At 42.3% G+C, this 18,119-nt stretch overlaps 1 protein-coding gene across 19 annotated transcripts in view; it reads right to left on the reverse strand.

Annotated features, from left to right (window-relative positions):
* Positions 1-313: 313 nt before the first annotated feature.
* RBFOX2 (RNA binding fox-1 homolog 2) overlaps positions 314-18,119 on the reverse strand; it is a 617,871-nt gene continuing 600,065 nt past the window's right edge. For 10 of the 19 annotated variants that reach the window (XM_086958635.1, XM_086958667.1, XM_086958628.1 and 7 more), the window contains one exon: positions 314-5,790. In XM_086958635.1, coding sequence (XP_086814761.1) covers positions 5,746-5,790 — 45 coding nt within the window. In that variant the 3' untranslated portion in view covers positions 314-5,745. The remainder of the gene's footprint in view (positions 5,791-18,119) is intronic. The other 9 variants (XM_086958623.1, XM_086958639.1, XM_086958618.1 and 6 more) reach the window with 1 other exon arrangement.

Consider the following 18,119-nt stretch of genomic DNA (forward strand, 5'->3'; position numbering starts at 1 on the left):
CGGGGAAAAAAGAGCTGGAGGGAATGACCATCTAGAATGTTTCTTTTTACTTCAATATGTCAGCATATGCTCCACATGCATTCAAATCAGTGACTCCTGGATTTGAGGCAAAGACATTTTCATGCATTCAGACAATGCTGGAAGTTGGTCTTGGTCCCTAAATTGCCATCATCCTAGATATTTTAAATTTGCGCAGGCCCAAAAAGAATTAGTTTGGATGGTGCACATAATACACAATCTCCACTAATAGCACTTTGTCAGTTGAAAACATGCAGTCCTAACAGCCATTTCGAGTGCCCAGAAAGAGATACGATTTTGTTTATTCAGTTTTTATTTTCTTTAAAAACAGTGCTTTTTTACCATTTGCGAGGGAAGGGGTGTACAAAACCGCTGCCTGTTTTGTATTTCCTCCTCCCACCTCACCCCCAGCCCACGCTTAGAGTTTACAAAAGCCAACATGATCAATAATTTATACACAGGATAGTAATAGAAGTACAAAACAAAAGATAATTACATAAGAGGGAGAAAAGCTTGAAGGTTTATAACCAACTCACATGTCCACCAACCTAGGTATTGTGTAGTAACCCCCTTTCCCAGCGTGAATACTGTGCGGTCCGAGTGCTACAATACAACATGATACTTGTTAAACAGGGAATGGCAACAAAGCTACATGGGGGAAGAATTGGGGGCATTAAAAGATGAAGGATAGGTGTCTGCCTTGATGACGGGACATGTTCCAGAGATAAAGGCTTTGTGGCTACAGGGTATAACGATAAGTAGACATTGTAATGAAAAATTAGTATATAAGGGGAGAAAAAGATAAGGGGGGATCGAGGCTTTTGAAGATCCTGGTTTGAAAGGGATGTATGAATCTAGTGATGAGGAATTTGTGGCTATTGGGCTGAAGGATGGGTGGCTGTAGGAATGGGTGGAGGGGTTGGCGGTTTTGGAGAATCCCAATGGGATCTTGGACTAACCTACTGGGTAGGAGGGATGGGTCTGAATGGAGATAACTGGGCACTTTTTCAGCAGCGGTGGCTAGTGTTGCAGATCTGTTCTATGGTAAAGTCTGGCAACTGCAGCTCATAGTGAGGGGTAGCTGGACAGCAATGCATTCGTAGCTTCCATGCTCAAATGTCTCTTACTACATGCGCAAATCCTTGTGTATAGAGGGGATGGGGAGCTTTCCAGTTCGGAACCTTCTAAATGGTACTATTGTCCAAGCTCAGAGACACATTCATGTTGCAAAGGGAGGGGTGATGGGGATGTAGAGTGGTTGTGATTATTCTTCAGGTCACCTTCCTCGACAAAAATACAGATTTTTTTCAAGGGGTACACATGGGAGAGAGTTGGAGCTTGATTCCGCCGCTTAACGCCCATTCATTGTACAAGAGGGAAATGCACAGTGACCAATGCAGCAAGAATGTGTAGGGTCTAGGGGTGGGTGACCCAGGCTGGACAAGCATACTGAACTTCCGAAACTAGTTATTGGGCTGCAGGAACCCAGGCAGAGCAATGCTCCTAATTTGAAGGGACTATCAAATGCATTTGTTGCTCTACTTGGGAGATCTCTTATGCGAAATGTGACTTCACACTCCTTTCCAGAATTGTAACTTTTACATTTGTTATTTACATTAATATTTACATTCCTCTCATAGGTTTAGAGAGTTATTCCCTACACCCAATGATGAATGACTCAATTCTATGCAACACCTCACTTCAGTATCTTAACAGTGAGTGCTACGACACTCTACAGGAAAAAATAGATGCATCGACCAATAGGGAAGAGAGGGTAATGGGAGGAAGACCTGGTTTGTTTTCAATGTGGTGGTGGGAGGGAAAAGATCCTACTTACAAAAACAGTGAAATTATGTTTAGCTGACCTATCATATAAAAGCTATCTAAAAAAAACAAAAAAAACTATAGGCCCGGAAAAAAAAATTATACTCTTGTTAATCTTCCCCAACGCTAGACTGGACCCACAAAATTGCAGCAAGTACATCTGGCCTTGAATGAAAATTACTGAGCAATTCTGCCCTAATTCTGCTAGCAGAACAGACATGGCCATATGGCAAGGTTGGGTAAGAAACATTAAGCAGAAAGCGACCACTGCAGCCAGCCCACACATCACACAGGCAGCTTTCATTTATGATAGTGCAATGCATGCTGCAAAAAAAATGCGGGTATGGGTGTAGATTGAAAGGCAGCACTGAGAGAAATGAACAAGAAAAAATGAAGGGCACTAAATGCATACTGTACACCAACTTGGCGTCCTTTTCCTCTATATATATATATATATGTACAAACCACACGCATGATTGCGATGGACTGTCATGCGCAAACTACGACTGCGGTAAAAGCGAAGGATAGATCTACTGGTAGGAATGAGGGACCATTAGGGGAATGCCCTCCCAGGACATAGAAACCTGCCAATCATTCACACACAATGTGGCAGTATTTCACTGCCCTGGCCGGTGACTTAATTTTAAAATTACACCCCTCAAACACCATGACAAACCACTTGGGAATTGCTTGGTATGTATGTGCTGCCTTATGCTGCAGGGGGCTGGGAGGCAGCATGCTTCACTAAGAAGGGAAATTAATCTGACCTCACATGCGTTTATGTTAAATATAAACTCCCAATAACAAGCTGGGTAAGCAGATACCACATTGACTATCATCACTATCCTGTCCCCAAATGAATAATCAAGAAGTTATTGGGTTAAAATTCAGGATGCCCATCTAAACCACCAATTTCAAGACTTACCACACCCCCACCCCTGTTCCTCCTAGCTTGAAAGAAAAACAAAATCAAGGAGTGCTTGTGCGATTCCCATCCCTAAACAGCATTCTAAAAAATCCTGTAGTGTTTTATTTGAGGGAGAGAGAACTATGGCCTCCGACCTCTCCAACTCTTGACCCATACCCATGCTCCCTAGCAGCTGAAATCCCAGTTTAAATTTAGCATCCCACGAGTGTGTGTAAATCCCTGGGAGTCTCTCTCTGAAACCCCTTCCCACATTTCATTATCAGGTTGGCTACTTTTGCCCCCTATAATTCGAAAATTAATCTCAGTTTAATAACAAAATAGATGCTTAAAATGTGCACAACGTAATGTTCAAGTTTACAAAAGACTAAAAACAAAAACAAAATCGAAGGCATACGGTAACATCGAAATAACGTAGTCAGCAAAAACAAACGTGCTCTTAGACTCTCCCAGGCTTCCTACTGAAATGGCATGCCTTGAGTGTTCTGGCGTTCTACACCTCTTTTAATCTAGTCTCCCTGCATATAATGTAAGGCTGGACATTGCACTTCAACATATATGCGCAGCTGTCAGCAGCTCGGGCACCCTTGATTAGGGAGATGCTTAAATCTTCCTCGCTGTCACATTACACAAGATGATACATTTCCCCAACTGCCCACCCCTCTGAACCGTTTCGCTCCATTTGTGCCAAACTCAACCATCCAAACGCTCCATCTTCGACGCTCTTACAGCATAGAGAAAAGCAACAAGAGATTACTGAATGCGAGTGGGTCAGACCTACATTCTGCCACTCCCTCCAACCACATATGAGTTCCGTTCAATTTATGTTTTAGAATCATTTTCAGTTTTCTACATTACTTTTGTAAAGTTTTGGAGCACCTGTCTACAGTCCTGCCTACCACGCTTCTCTCCAAGCTCAATAATATGAAATTACACGAGCGCCACAAAAATGTAAAATGGTCCTTTACATCAAAACTTTGGCTTGGAAAAAAAGTGCACTCGCTTCCTACCCCCACAGCAAAAACATTCCAATGCGGTAAAGTGACAAAAGAAATGGCAGTTATATGCTTTATAAATAAGCATTGTCCCTTTAAATTTCCTTAAGAATGCAAACACCATCTAAGGTTAAACTAGCCTGGACAAACGGAAAAGATCTGAGGCCTCCGGTATGTCAATGTATACACAACATGGGAACTGATAGGGGAATAGAAGCACTGCCATCTCACCTCACTACCACCATTTGCGGTACCATCTAATCGATATATATACCAGCACAATTAACGTATTTTGACTGTATAACAGGTAGTGTTCAGATTGGTGGGCGCAAATTCTGGCTTATCCCCTAGAGAAGCAATAGGAAGATTGCCGCATGGTTGGATGTTTATTTGGGACCTATGGCTGAATATGATCAGAGTTCATGTGGGACAAGATTCCGAATATCCCTATAGAGAGGTAAGGGATTATGCAGGTACAGTGTAATAATGCTACACTAATTTGAAAAGATGGACTGATGGTGACGCTTAAAATAGGGCACTATGGCGATTAAGTATTTCAGTTTCTCAAATGTGCCATATATTTTTCTAATGAGGTATCCTGTATACACCGGATTACCCTAATTTCGAGGGACCGTAAATATGCTGCATCAAAATCAGTGCAAGGGTGTATCTATCTACTTTACATAGGTGCCCGAGGAAAGAATAGGGGTGTCTTCATTGGCTGCCACCAGTTTACTGGGACTGGCTCTACTATACTGTAGACACAAAAAGAGACTGACTCCCAGCTACAACCTTCAGTAAACAGGGACGGCTCAACTTCATTGAGTTCTGGGAGCCCTCAATTCTCAAAGCATGTCAGCATGACATCTGACAGTTTCCTATTGTTTAAAGCTAACGACCAACTCAGGTTGCTAACCTTAAAATCCAAGCGCAGCCAGCCTTTAGTGAGCTACTTATCTGCGCTCTGTGTGCAGCTGTAACGGGATAGTGTTGTAAAGGAGCAAAGGAAATTAAAGACAATGTGGAAGTCGGGAGGGAGATGGCTGACATTTCCAGCATAGTGTGTAAAAAAAACAAAAAAACAGTGGTTTAAAAACCACGTAGAGAATGCAGCAAAGGCCCCCTGAAGAGGGTGCAGAGCCAAGGAAAAACCTCTGCTTTGTCCCATCTCCCTCTTCCAGACAGGCTCCAGCGGTGGGTGTCTTCCTTTTAAAGTTTAAACACCCACTACATAAAAAACAATGAAATAATTCCCCAAAACTTTATGTAACGGGTTTCCTCCTTTTCCACAGCAAAAAAGGTTCAGAAATATATATATTTATATACTTTCCAAAAAAAGTGAAAGTTTAAATGGCGGTTTACTCTTTCCGTCATCTGAAATGTTCCGAGTTGCGCCTGGTCAGTCATTTAACACCTTCGCATGCTCCTGGCATCACACACACACCATGCCACCCTCTCTTTAAAAGATTCTCCCTCTTTCATCATGGTTAGAGACCAACATATAGTGTGATGTTCAACATTATACATGGACCTATCCACACAACTCTTCATGCAGGGTAAACTGGCTAAGGCTGATCTTTTACCACAGTTAAAAAAAAAAAAAAACACGAAACAAAGTTAAAAAATTAAAAACCGGCACAATCTTTGGAACGGAAAATAAAAAGGCAAAAAAAAGTATAAGGCCCCAAAATAAACTTCAACAACAAAAAATACATTATTTAGAACACACAGTGAGGTATAAAAAATTATTTTTTTCGGGTTTTCCGCTTTTTTTGGGAGTTTTTTTTTCTTTTTTCATGTCCATTTTTGTCCCCAGTTTGACTGTATGTACGTTCCGTTCCTCCTTGTCCTTTCGCTATATAGGTGCTCCTAGATTTCAGTATTGCAATAGCCAGGCCTCAGAATAGGGGGAGGAGTGACGGGCTTGTCCCACTGCAAAGGGAAGGAGAGGGAGTGGCGGGTGATGGGGAAGGTCACGTCACTTCAGTACGGAGCAAATCGACTGTATCCACCTCGGTATAAGCTGGCCTGAAAGAGAAGTGTAGATGAGAGGTGAGTCATAAGAATACACACAGCACTGCACATACTGTCTGAAAGCCACATCCAACAGCAACACAAAACCTATGAACTGCTGCTACCTAGTACACATATCTGGCTTATAAGGTCGCAAAGCTTGTATGCACATGGCTGTTAAAAATGGTTCCCTACATGTGACATTTTTACATCTTGGGGTCTTCCACATAGCAACCTGCTTGCTATACTTTTGCCACCAATGAATGGGCCTGCAATAATTTCAAAATGTTAAAAACATTCTTGTGTGGGAGGGAGTATGTAATTAGAATCTTCTAAATCGACTTACATCCTAAAATATTCCCCATTCAACGATACAACTTCACAAATAGCACATTTTTTGTTCCCCATAGTCCCCTCTCAGGAGATTGAGTAGGTCATTTGTGGATTTATATAATGAGTGTCTCATTCCATCATCTGTCGGTGGCCTTGAGGTTTCAGGGGTCTAAGGATTTGCCAAATTTTCCATCCCACTGTACTAGATGATTTGAGGTTTGGTGATACAGACACAGAGGAAAGGATGACCTGGTTCGGAATTTTTTTTAATTGTTTTGCTTTACTAAAAATTAAGCATCCTATAGGGCATCTTGTACTGTAATGTTGTTTAGAAAGGATGAAAACAAGTTACTTACCTGTAACTTTGGTTCCCCAGTATTAGTAACTTTCATAGACTCCCATGCTTTGTATCATTCCCCGTTGTCAGCCTGGAAGCCTCGGTAAACAGAAAATACCATAGCAGTATGTACAAAAGAGAAAGTAAGGCCTAGGCCTCATCATTTTGTAGCCTATCTACCTCTTTTTGTAAAATAACATTTTGCAACAACCATTCAGAATAGCCTCACCCCATAGAACCCTCCTGAGAGCCTCAGATTTTCGTAGCCGTTGTGTAACAGTAACCACTTTTGCTGAAGGCTGAGCTTTCCCAGGGGAGGAGGGTGAGAGCATGGGAATCTATGAAAGTTACCAATACTGGGGAACTAAAGTTACAGGTAAGTAACTTGTTTTCTTGCCCCAGTATTGGAACTTTCATAAATTCCCATGCTTTTTATCAGAGTAGCTAGCAGTAAGCCACAAGTGCACATTTTGCTACAAGCTTATTACATCTCAGCATAACTGTCTTCATATGACCATATATATATATATATATATATATATATATATATATATATATATATATATATATATATATATATACCTTGTAACAAAACATCAGAAAAATTATGTGATACAAAATGTGCAATCATAGGAAGGAGGGATAGAAGGGAAAGCTCACCTCTCATTGGAAGAGATTGCTCAGGACTACTTGTGCTTCTGCCGCTTCGCTCCTCATGAAAGAGTCCAGGCAGTAATGCTTTGTGAATGTATGGGCACTGCTTCATGTGGCCGCCCTACAAATGTCTTTTATAGGGACTCCAGCGAAGAGAGCTGCTGCAGATGAAACTGATCTTGTGGAGTAAGCTCTTACATGTCTCTCCAGGGGCTTTCCTGACGCTTTGTGGCAATAATGAATTGCACTTGAAATCCAGCGTGAGATTCCTTGTTTTGAGAGAGGAAGTCCTTTTCGCGGTGCACTAAAAGCCACAATAAGTTGAGATTTTCTAAAATCCTTTGCGCGTTCAAGGTAAAGTTTGAGACATCTCTGGACATCCAAGGAATGTAGAGACCGTTCTGCAGGGGATGTAGGCCGAGGGAAGAATGACTTTAGAACCACTGGTTCGTTCAAATGGAAATCCGAAGGGACCTTTGGAATACATTTTCCATTGGTCCTTAAAAACAGTGTCCTTTTTGAACTGTAGAAAGGGTTCTAGAATGGATAGAGCTTTCAACTCTCCTACTCTCCTAGCTGAAGTGAGGGCTAAAAGGAGAGCTAATTTCCAAGACAAAAATTGTAAGTCCACCCTGTGGATTGGCTTCAATGGAGGTCTCATGAGATGAGCCAGAACCAGATTGAGATTCCAAGCCGGTGGTGGTGGCGGCCGCACTGGAGGAAAAACCCTGAAAAGGACCTTTCAGGAATTGTTTGATAATTCTAGCCGACCTGAGAGAAGGACCCGAAGCTGATCTTCTGAATCTTGAAATAGCCGCCAGATGTACTTTGGTGGAAGAATGAGAAAGGCCTGATTTAGCCAGCGATAGCATGTAAGGCAGTATCTGATGAGGAGCTGAAGAGAATGGATGGATGTGTTCCCGTTGACACCACAGGCAGAAGCGTTTCCATTTAGCACGATAAGTTTTGTTTGGTCTTGGTGCGTGCGCTGGAGTTAATATCTCCCTACATTCCTGAGGGATATCTAGGCTGTGGAATTCTCTGTGCTCAGGAGCCAGGCCTTTAAATGGAGAGCTCGGATCTGGATGTACCACCTGTACCTGGGACATTGTTAATAGAGATGGAATGGGACATAGGTGAAATGGATGGTCCTGAGAAAGTAGGAGAAGCTCTGTGAACCAGAATTGGCGAGGCCATGCTGGAGATATTAAGATCATCCTGCAAGGTTCCATCTTTATTTTCCTGAGAAGCCGTGGGATTAGGGGAATTGGAGGAAATACGTAAACAAATGCGCGTAACCAAGACATCGAAAGAGCAGTCACAGAGATCTGGGCCTAAATCCTGTACTGGGGTGAATGTATGACATTGTTCTGCATTCTGTCCATCAACTGTGGTTTTTGCATTTGTCACCCCGAGTAGGATGGGTATGCTCAGACGTGAGTCTCATGCTCTCCACACCACTGGATTCAAGCAAGCCGGGCTGAAGACGGCTGGAATGCCAGAAACCGGCCCTCGGAAGCTTGTTTCCGGTCCAGGGAAGGCATGGCTTGGCAGTTCGGGCTGGACTGTTCCCATGAGGCACAGGGTCAGACTGATTTGAATATGGCCATGTCTGAACTGGGGTGGTGTGGAGTGCAAAAAAACGATGGATTTGGGCCCAGATCTCTGTACTGGGGTGAATGTATGACATTGTTCTGCATTTTGTCCATCAACTGTGGTTTTTGCATTTGTCACCCCTAGTGGGATGGGGATGCTCAGACGTGAGTCCCATGCTCTCCACACCACTGAATTCAAGCAAGCTGGGCTGAAGACGGCTGGAATGCCAGAAACCGGTCCTCGGAAGCTTGTTTCCGGTCCAGGGAAGGCATGGCTTGGCAGTTCGGGCTGGACTGTTCCCTTGAGGCACAGGGTCAGACTGATTTGCATATGGCCATGTCTGAACTGGGGTGGTGTGGAGTGCAAAAAAAACGATGGATTTGGGCCCAGATCACTGTACTGGGGTGAATGTATGACATTGTTCTGCATTCTGTCCATCAACTGTGGTTTTTACAAAATGTGATGAGGCCCAGGCCTTACTTTCTCTTTTGTACATACTGCTATGGCATTTTCTATTTACCAAGGCTCCCAGGCGGACGACGGGGAATGATACAAAGCATGGGAATTTTGAAAGTTCCAATACTGGGGCAAAAGTTAGTTACTTGTAATCTCAATTCACCAACTTGCATATACTCATTGAATTTAGAAGCCTCCTTTTCAAAACCAGGAACTACGATTTGTTGGCAAAACCTCATGATTCTTCCTAAGGTTAGCAGTAAAAATAAATTGGGTATAAAGTACCAGTGCTATCCGTTCTAGGTTACAGTGGATTACTGGCAGCTTTACGGTGACAGTGTCCATTAGTTTAGTACTATTATCCGGTCAGGCTCCCTTTTTGTTTTCCTTTAAAATAGTATGATTATTATATCATGCTGCATTGCATGTTTTAAAGCTTTTTTTTGCATCAGCTTGCAATTGAAAAAATAAAATAAAGACTGAAATCTCAAGATGGAGAAATAATGTAAATCTCGAGCCATACGGTCCTTAAGGGCATCAACCTTGCCATCTGAAATAGTTATCAACGCTAAACATCTGTACGGCCAATCTCTATGCACGAAGGGGTTTAAAGCAAAGTACGGTCATGTTGCAAAGGCATCGCCCAAATGTTCTTCAGAGGTAGAGCAATTATAGAGAACACAATTCTTCCAGCCGCTATGCAGCTTGCTTACTATGTACATTGCATAAATAAAATAAAGAAAGAAAGGAGACAGTGTGCTTAATAGAGGCATTGCACGTTCCAGTCAATGTCTCATAACCTAAATTGTCCAGCTTCGGAAAAGTGAACTGGCAGTCAAGTCCTCTTCAAAGATTTAGAAGACAGTGGAGATGTGTGGACCTAAGCTGGGATGGTCTTCTCCTAAAATCAGGGGAGGAATGATAATTATTCTGAATCCAAAATAGAAGTCCAGCCTCAGTGCAGAATGCCAGCCTCCCTTTTTGAGAGTGTGGCTTCCTCTGTATGGTGACGTCTAGGCTGCAATGTTTTTGTCAGAGGTCTAAAAGGTACTCCCTTAAGTACTATTGAATGAGACAAATCTTGAGGGGACTCATGCAGTAGCAGAACTGGTTGAGACCAGCATTCTGGTCGGTGGGCCAGTGTATAGGCCTAATAGTTATTCAGGCTTTCCTGCAATTGATGGGTCGGAACCTTCACAACAAGATACAAATACACTGGAGACTATTGATAGTAAGGCAGCCAGGATGGTTCTGCAGTAGCAGAGTTCTCTAGAAGGACAGATAGTTAATCTCCTTCCAGGTGTCTGTTACAGTCTCGATAATGTTACCAGCTGAGAAGGCACATAATTGTTCTTTTCAAGTTAATTTAAATCCCTTTCTGTGTTTAGTATGGCTTGAGGACAAACCTCCAAGGACAACAATTTCACAAAGAGGTCCATGTAATAAGAATCCATGAAAATATTCAATATTCCCCCTTTGAAGATGTGCACCCCCTTCAAACTGCTACTCGATGACCATTCTTGGGGTAACCCAAGAAAGGCAAAACATTGTATTCACAATGCCTGTTGATAGACAATTTAGAATGGATTCATTCTTGGTAACCAGGAAACATAAGGAGTGAATGCTCTCTTTTGACTGAGTAAGGGGTCTTGGTACGCTTGATCGTTTGAAAAATAAAGATAAAACCACGTAATAGAAAACTATATGAAGAGGTGAAAATATTTGGGAAAAATATGAATTGGACTCAGGCACTCTCCACCAAAAACTAGATAAAGCTCATTATCTGCCACTGAAAAATATTTCCCCATCATAGTGGTATAACTATAGTCTGCCCTATATTCAGGTGCTGTACTGAAAGAATAGAATTGGGTCCAGAAAACTTCGGTAAAATCCAAGCTAGTTAGGAAGATTTTTCCTCCTCAACAAATTGGCTTCAGAGTAGGGACTGTAAGAGCAGCAAGTCTCCCGACACTAGCCACCCTCATGGACATAGCCATTTCTGCCGAATCTATGCTCTATTTTCACTTTGTGGATTCTAAAGCTACTTTTGATTCATCCCCAGAGGCGGTTTATGTCAGAAAATAGTTCATAGGGTAATCTCTCCAGTCTTTTTAACATCTACATCACAGATATATCCATAGACTTGGAGAGAATAAATGCAAATGCACCCAAGCTTGGCGGCAACTCAATCAGGTGTCTTTTCTATGCAAGCAAAGCTTTGTTGATATGAACAAGGATTGGGTTACAATGACCTCTACATGTTTCACAACTATATTAAAGTCAGTAGGTTAACTATAAATCTAGATAAAACTAAAATCTTTATTTTGGGTAGAAAAATCAAGAAGTCGGATACTTGGAATATGAATGGTTTACAAGTTAAAGTAACCTACTTGGGGGTGGTATTGACAGTTGAGGAACATTCTTGCTAATAAACATTTGCTAAAAGCAAAGTTTTCTGCTTTGTTCTATGCACTTATAATGCTTCATAAGAGACCTTGGGGACCAAAATTAGATGAAATGATAAGTCTTCCGTGTCAAATTATTCCCAACCAGTGCATAGGAGTCAGAAGCATTATTTAGAAGAGAGGCCACGTTTCTAGATCAACTCATCAACATCTACAGACTAGTTTCGTTGGGTCCCGAAGCATAGTTCTTAAGCCCAGATTAGGTTGGAATTCAGCTTAACAAAAACCATAGAAAGCAAAGGAAGATTTCTGAAAACCTATTTTAAACTATGAGCAGCCAAGGAAAGTACATTAGATCATCATTTATTAACCTCATGTGCGCTAGCGGAATTCCGCTCCTGCGCTGAGATTTTTCAAATCGCACTTTGCGTGACGAGCTGGGCTCGTCATCAGCGTGCGAGCGGGCTACGCCATGACGAGCCCAGCTCGTCAACAGCCTCGAAGGGGTTAATGAAAATTTCGAATTCAAGCGAAAAGACAGCATGCAACCACCTTAAAAGATATCTCGTCAGTTTAAAGATATGGTCTAACCAGAGCGATTAGTCAGCTTCAAAGGAACGATAACCAAATGCATGCATATGGTGACATTCCTGAGTAGAAGACATGAAGCTGTAGGTAGGTAAAGAGTGAACGTTTGGATGATCTTAACTGACTAGGTGAAGATAGGCCCACACCCAAATCTGGGCTTTACTTCCTCTACAAAACTGAAATATAAACCGCTGCAACCCCGGATGGGTGGGTTGCCAATACCCAAATGCATGCCAAAAGGGCTACAGTCCACTATGTTTGAAACCTGCAGACTCTGTAATAGCTAAAAGGAAACTGTTTTCCGCAGTTTCTTTATGTCCAGAGTTACTACACGAGAGGCGCACCTTTCTAAAAACCATTTTTTTTTTACTGAGGCTTCAGTTATGTAGACAAGCAGTGATTGCAAGTCTACAGGTGACGCACCTATCTCGGACTGCATGGTTTGCAAAGCTCATGAGTTTTGCAGAACGTAAGAGGCTTCCTCCACAAATGTAAGCTTGAACCTTTAAAAGGGTTGGGACTCTTCCTCAATATGGCAGTGGCATGACAGCTGCTGAATCCAGTGACTCTCAGAAATGTTCAGAGTTGAGCTAGAAGTGGGTACTATACTTTTAAATGTTTGCAATGCTAATAATTCGACCTTTCAGTTTACAACGCTGTCAGTATATTTTTTGTAGTCTATGTCAATATCTATGTATTTTACACATGAATTTGCAATAGTGGGGATTTTTCCTTTCTTAATCATTTTTAACTCATCGTGCCCCTTATTGATGTCACTATCTTGCTGTAAAAATGTGTCCCCAACTGGTCATCAATGTCAAATACCCTTGCACTACTCTTAAAATGGTTAAAACTCCTTAAACCGTGCCTCTTTTTATTGTGGTTATAAAAAGTCTATGCAGCACTTTATTATGTTGACAGCTAGTACTTTTATATGAGAGCTCGGTTTTGTGTTTACAGTAGATTGTAATGCGTTTTTAACATTTCACTCAACTATCGATTTAATTAACTGTCATGATATAAACACGAACATTTTCAGACTTATTTCTTCTTCAAACAATATTCTATTTTACTGCAGCCAATGGTTTCAAAACTGGCAAAAGCAATCATGCTGCATGTCTGACAACTTAGCCTGATTTATTTCTCTATACAGTGTGCTTGCTTTACAATGAACAAAAACCCAATATCACTTTTAGCAAACCTGAAAAGTCCTACGCTACACCTTTCTTTGATGAAAAATCTAAGAAGGCGCATTGCTATAGAAGGCCTGAATTTTCCTCACTCCAAAACTATATTCAGCTCCCAGGATGAGGGAACAATGAAAATGGAGAATTTACCTTTGTAAGACCCTCTGGAAAATTCTAAACCATGAAATGGTTACTTCTCTCTAGGAGATGTTTTGCACCTGTAATCCTTTTCTGGATTCATATGCTGTGCATTATTACATCATCTAGTGGTTAGGTCCGGAATAGGTTCCTTAGTCTTTTTATAGTTGTTGTGGGCATGGTCAAGTCGTCGCCCATTTGGTCGTTTGTGCTTTGAATGACATTAGGCATACACCCTGCAACCCCCTCAATATAGGGCCATCCGAAGGTTGCTTGTTTGTTGCTGTTTGCAAATTTGTCCAGTTTACTCTTCTTATACCTTGCACACCTTCCTTCTTTGAGAATTCACCTCGTTGGGCAAGGTTTGCAAGTGCATCCACAAAAACCTTCGCTCTTCAAAACTACTCCTAAAGTTTTTTAACCATTTCATTTTGCAGTGTGAAACTTTTCTGGATTCACATGCTGCGCTCTGATTTCATACCTGTATCGTTTTCCCTATAGTGGCTGGGATTGCCAGTGTGCACATTTGTGAACATGTCCCACTCGAGCCTTCTTATTGGCTTGAATGACCACACAGTAACGCGCTGCGAAACTGTGCATGAACCAGCACAGGCTGCCACGCAAATGTTATTTAGGGATACATTCGAAGGAGTGCAACGGTTGCTCCCTTCCTCCTTCTCAAGTGTGCCCTTAGCTTTCCACCTAATGTCACGTCTGCTGTTTTGTGACATGTCTGGATAGTCTGGTCTATCCATCTTGCCATAGTGCCTTTGGTGATATAAGAGCCATTGCTTGCTTGTACACAGGATATAAAGACTGTTACTGCCTTCCTAGTGTTCTTCACTTTCCCCAAGTAACAATTATTCTACTAGCATCTAGTTTATTTAATGCCCTCTGACTGTGCTTTAGACTGCTAAAAGAGTACAGGTAATTCTATGGCTTGGTTAACATGAAAATGGGACACCCCCTTTGGGATAAACTGTGCATTTGTTCTCATCACAGCTCTCCTTGTGTATTTTTATATAAGGTTTCTCCATTGAAAATGCCTGGAATTCACTAACTCAACTTAATGATGTAAGAGCAATCAGAACATCTGTCTTTAGTATTAGATATTTGTATTCCACATTATTGAATGGTTCCAAAGCGGACGTCATTTGTTGTGTTACCACCAGGTTCAAAATCCATTTAAGTGTTGGGATTGTCCTTGGGGATGGGGGGGGGTGGCTAGTCAATGTGTTTCCTGCATGAATCATTTGATAACTGGTGTAGTAAAGAAACATCTCTCTATTACTAGCCTTATATATGCCACTATGGCAGCCAAGAGTACCTTGAGTGAGGCGTTTAGGAGTTTGTCTAGTGAAGGTTTCAGGTACTGGACTACTTTTGTTTCCTGTGTCGAGACCCTACTAAGGCATTTTCCATTACACCAATGTATGAATCTGCTCCATTTTGTAGTGTAACCCTTCCTTGTGTTTGGCCATCAGGCTGTTTTAAGCATTGAAGTTAGACTTAAGTGACCAAATTGTAGGTCCTCAGGAACCATGCTGCTAGGCTCCAGGTAGCTGGTTCCAGGTGGTCTACTAGATCCTTCTGTATTGTCAGTAGGTTCTGGTGCGCTGGCAACCTCATGTCCTTGACCTGTGCCATTTCTACTAAGTTTGAAATACGTTTCTATGGCCCACTCAGGGACTATCCGAATTAGTGCCATGTTTGACTTCTTGCTTTTCTGTATCACCAGTGATATCAACAGAATTAGGGGAGAATGTAACCACATTTTTCTTATTCTATAGGTAGGGCATTCCCTATCAAACAATGGTGCAGATACTGGATGCAAAGCTTTGGCAGAGTAATGAAGGCAAGTGAAATGGCAAAGGACGTAGGCCCTTTGCATGTTCATATACAATCTTTTAAAAATAGTTATTCCACCAGACAGAAGAGGCCAAGGGGGTACATTTTTCTGGTACACCACTCCAAAGGGCGACTTCATACAGTGGCAGAAGTAACTGTACCAGAAAACCTTTTCTGATGCAGAGGATAACAGTGCTGGGATTCAAAGGGGATCTACTTTCAGATCCTCTAAATGACTTGCTCCCAACCCCCTCACTAAATACACATACACAACACCAGTAGGGGAAAGTATAGAGGCCTTCTTAGATGCCTCCAAGTTCATCACCACAGACAAGTGGAATGTAGATTTTGTAAAACAACGATAGTGAATAGACTTACTGAAAGCACACAATCAAACCAACAAAAAACACCAGAGGTACAAACAAGATCAATTTAAGATGCTACAGGCAGAGGCACAACTGCTGCCGAAGGATGCCATAGAGAAGATCATGCACAGAGAAAGGAACAGATTTATTACGTATACTTACGAGTACTCAAACAGGACTCAACCATGAAGCCTATTCTAGGCCCAAGATAGCCAATAGGTACATAAAAACAAATGTTTCACATGACAACACTGCAGGATGTTATGCTATTGTTGGAAAGAGGAGCCTAACTGGCAGCAGTAATTCTCAAGGGGCTAGTACATTCACAACCCCATAAATACCTCACACAGACAAGACCATAAGTTTATGACGCAAGGGGAACATTGCTAGGTCAAGGTACTGCTATTCGCATTAAAACCGCACCAAGAGTGTTCAAAAAGACACTAGTGGTAGTGGCATCCCACCTGAAGAGGCACACCATACAGGTCAACCCTAACCTAGAAGACTGGCTAGTAAAAGCAAGCACCTACAACCAATGCCAACAAAACCCCACAAGGTAGAAATCACTGTTACATAACTAGGAATCAAAAATTGGGAAAAGTCATCTCATCATAAACACAAGGAGAAAAAAAACAGCTCACCCAACGGTGAACAAGGAACAAGCAATCCTTGGGCACACATTCATCTTTACCAATGGCACAAGCTTTGATAGTGAGGCCACTCAAAGCTATTAGGGATGATGGCATCTTGCATCCACCTTATTCCAAAACACAAAGTTACACATGAGGGTACTTCATGAGTAGGTTATCAACCATGGTTGCAAACACAGAATTGGGAAGATCAAATGATTGTAACTATCAAAGTCAGCAACAAAATCAAATAGGGGATAACAACCAATGTGTTGAAGTGGAGCCATCATAACAGACGCCTCACACAGGGTGCAAAGCACATGTAGGTTTGCTAACAATGGGGTTGTGGTCAGTAGAGTAAACTGTCAAGCACATCAACTACCTGGAATTAAAAAACACTCTCCTCGCAACCAAGGAATGTTTGAGCCAAATACAATACTAAACCATTCAAATTCTAATAGACAACACAGCAGTGATGTTCTACCTCAGCAAAAATAGGACAGGGTGTCATACCCATTGTCACAACTGGCTCAGACCATCTTGAAATGGGCCATAACAAAAACCGATTTCACTAGTAGCAAATCGTGTCTTAGGTGTAGACAACAGAGGCTGATTCTCTTGGACCTTTCAGCAGCCTTCAACACGGTCTCCCACCACACACTAGCCATCAGACTCCATGACGGCATCCAGGGAACAGACCTAGACTGGATCCGATCTTTGCTCTCAGGCAGAACACAAAGAATAAGCCTTTCAGCCCTTCCTCTCTGAGCCTACAGAGATCTGAGGCAGAGTACCCAAGGAATACTCCCTCAGCCCCATGCTCCTCTCGCAACCATCGTCAGAAAACACTGACTTAACAGTCTCATACGCAGACGGCACCCAGCTCATCCTCTCCTTCACAAAGGAACCAGACATCACCAGGCGCAGTTCCCAAGAAAGTATGAAAGATATCACAACTTTGATGAGCAGCAGCTGCCTGAAAGCAAAGCTCAACTCAGAGAAAATGTGGCTCCCCGCCCTCTGAAACCCACCCACCCCAACGGACCACGCATGCAACGTCGGCATCAAACTCGACTCTTCACTCACCATGAACTGCCACATTAACTGATCTCCCCCCCCACCACATTAACTGACCTCCCCAAATAGCAGAAAGACGGTCACTCCTGCACTCATCACCAGCAGACTGGACTATGGAAACTCCCTTTACGCCGGAATTAACAAAAAACTCCTCTGCAAACTCCTGACTGTCTAGAACGCCGCTGCCAGACTTATACTAGACGTACCACCACATGATCACTTCACCCAACACCTCTACAAGCTCCAATGGCTACCCATCGAAAGAAAAATAAATTTCAAAATGCTCACACATGCCTACAAAGCCCTCAATAACACCAAACCCAAATACCTCAACAAACAAATCTCTTTCCTTTCCCTAGCCAGGGTCCCCCACATCCACAGGGCCAGAGAAGGTGGTAGATCCTTCTCCTACCTGGGGTCCAAGACCTGGAACAAACTCCCACTCTAATGATCTACTTGCACCTCTTTCTTCCCGAGCGCCTTGAGACCCTCACAGGTAAGTAGTGCGCTACAAACTCCTGATTGATTGATGAGCTAAGTAGAACACATAAGCTGCTCTGACAACTGGGAGTTGAAGCAGTGTACAGCAGACACACTTTCAGCACTGGTGAATGCCTCAAGTACACCTTTTTGCAAACGCATACAACAAAAAATGCCAGTCCTGTGAATCTAAGCATTACCACCTGTAGTCTTTGGGGCATGGCCTGTCAATCCGTTGCTACATAACATAT

This window comes from Lissotriton vulgaris, chromosome 1_1, assembly GCF_964263255.1.
Source record: "Lissotriton vulgaris chromosome 1_1, aLisVul1.2, whole genome shotgun sequence".
In the NCBI taxonomy this organism is placed as follows: domain Eukaryota; kingdom Metazoa; phylum Chordata; class Amphibia; order Caudata; family Salamandridae; genus Lissotriton; species Lissotriton vulgaris.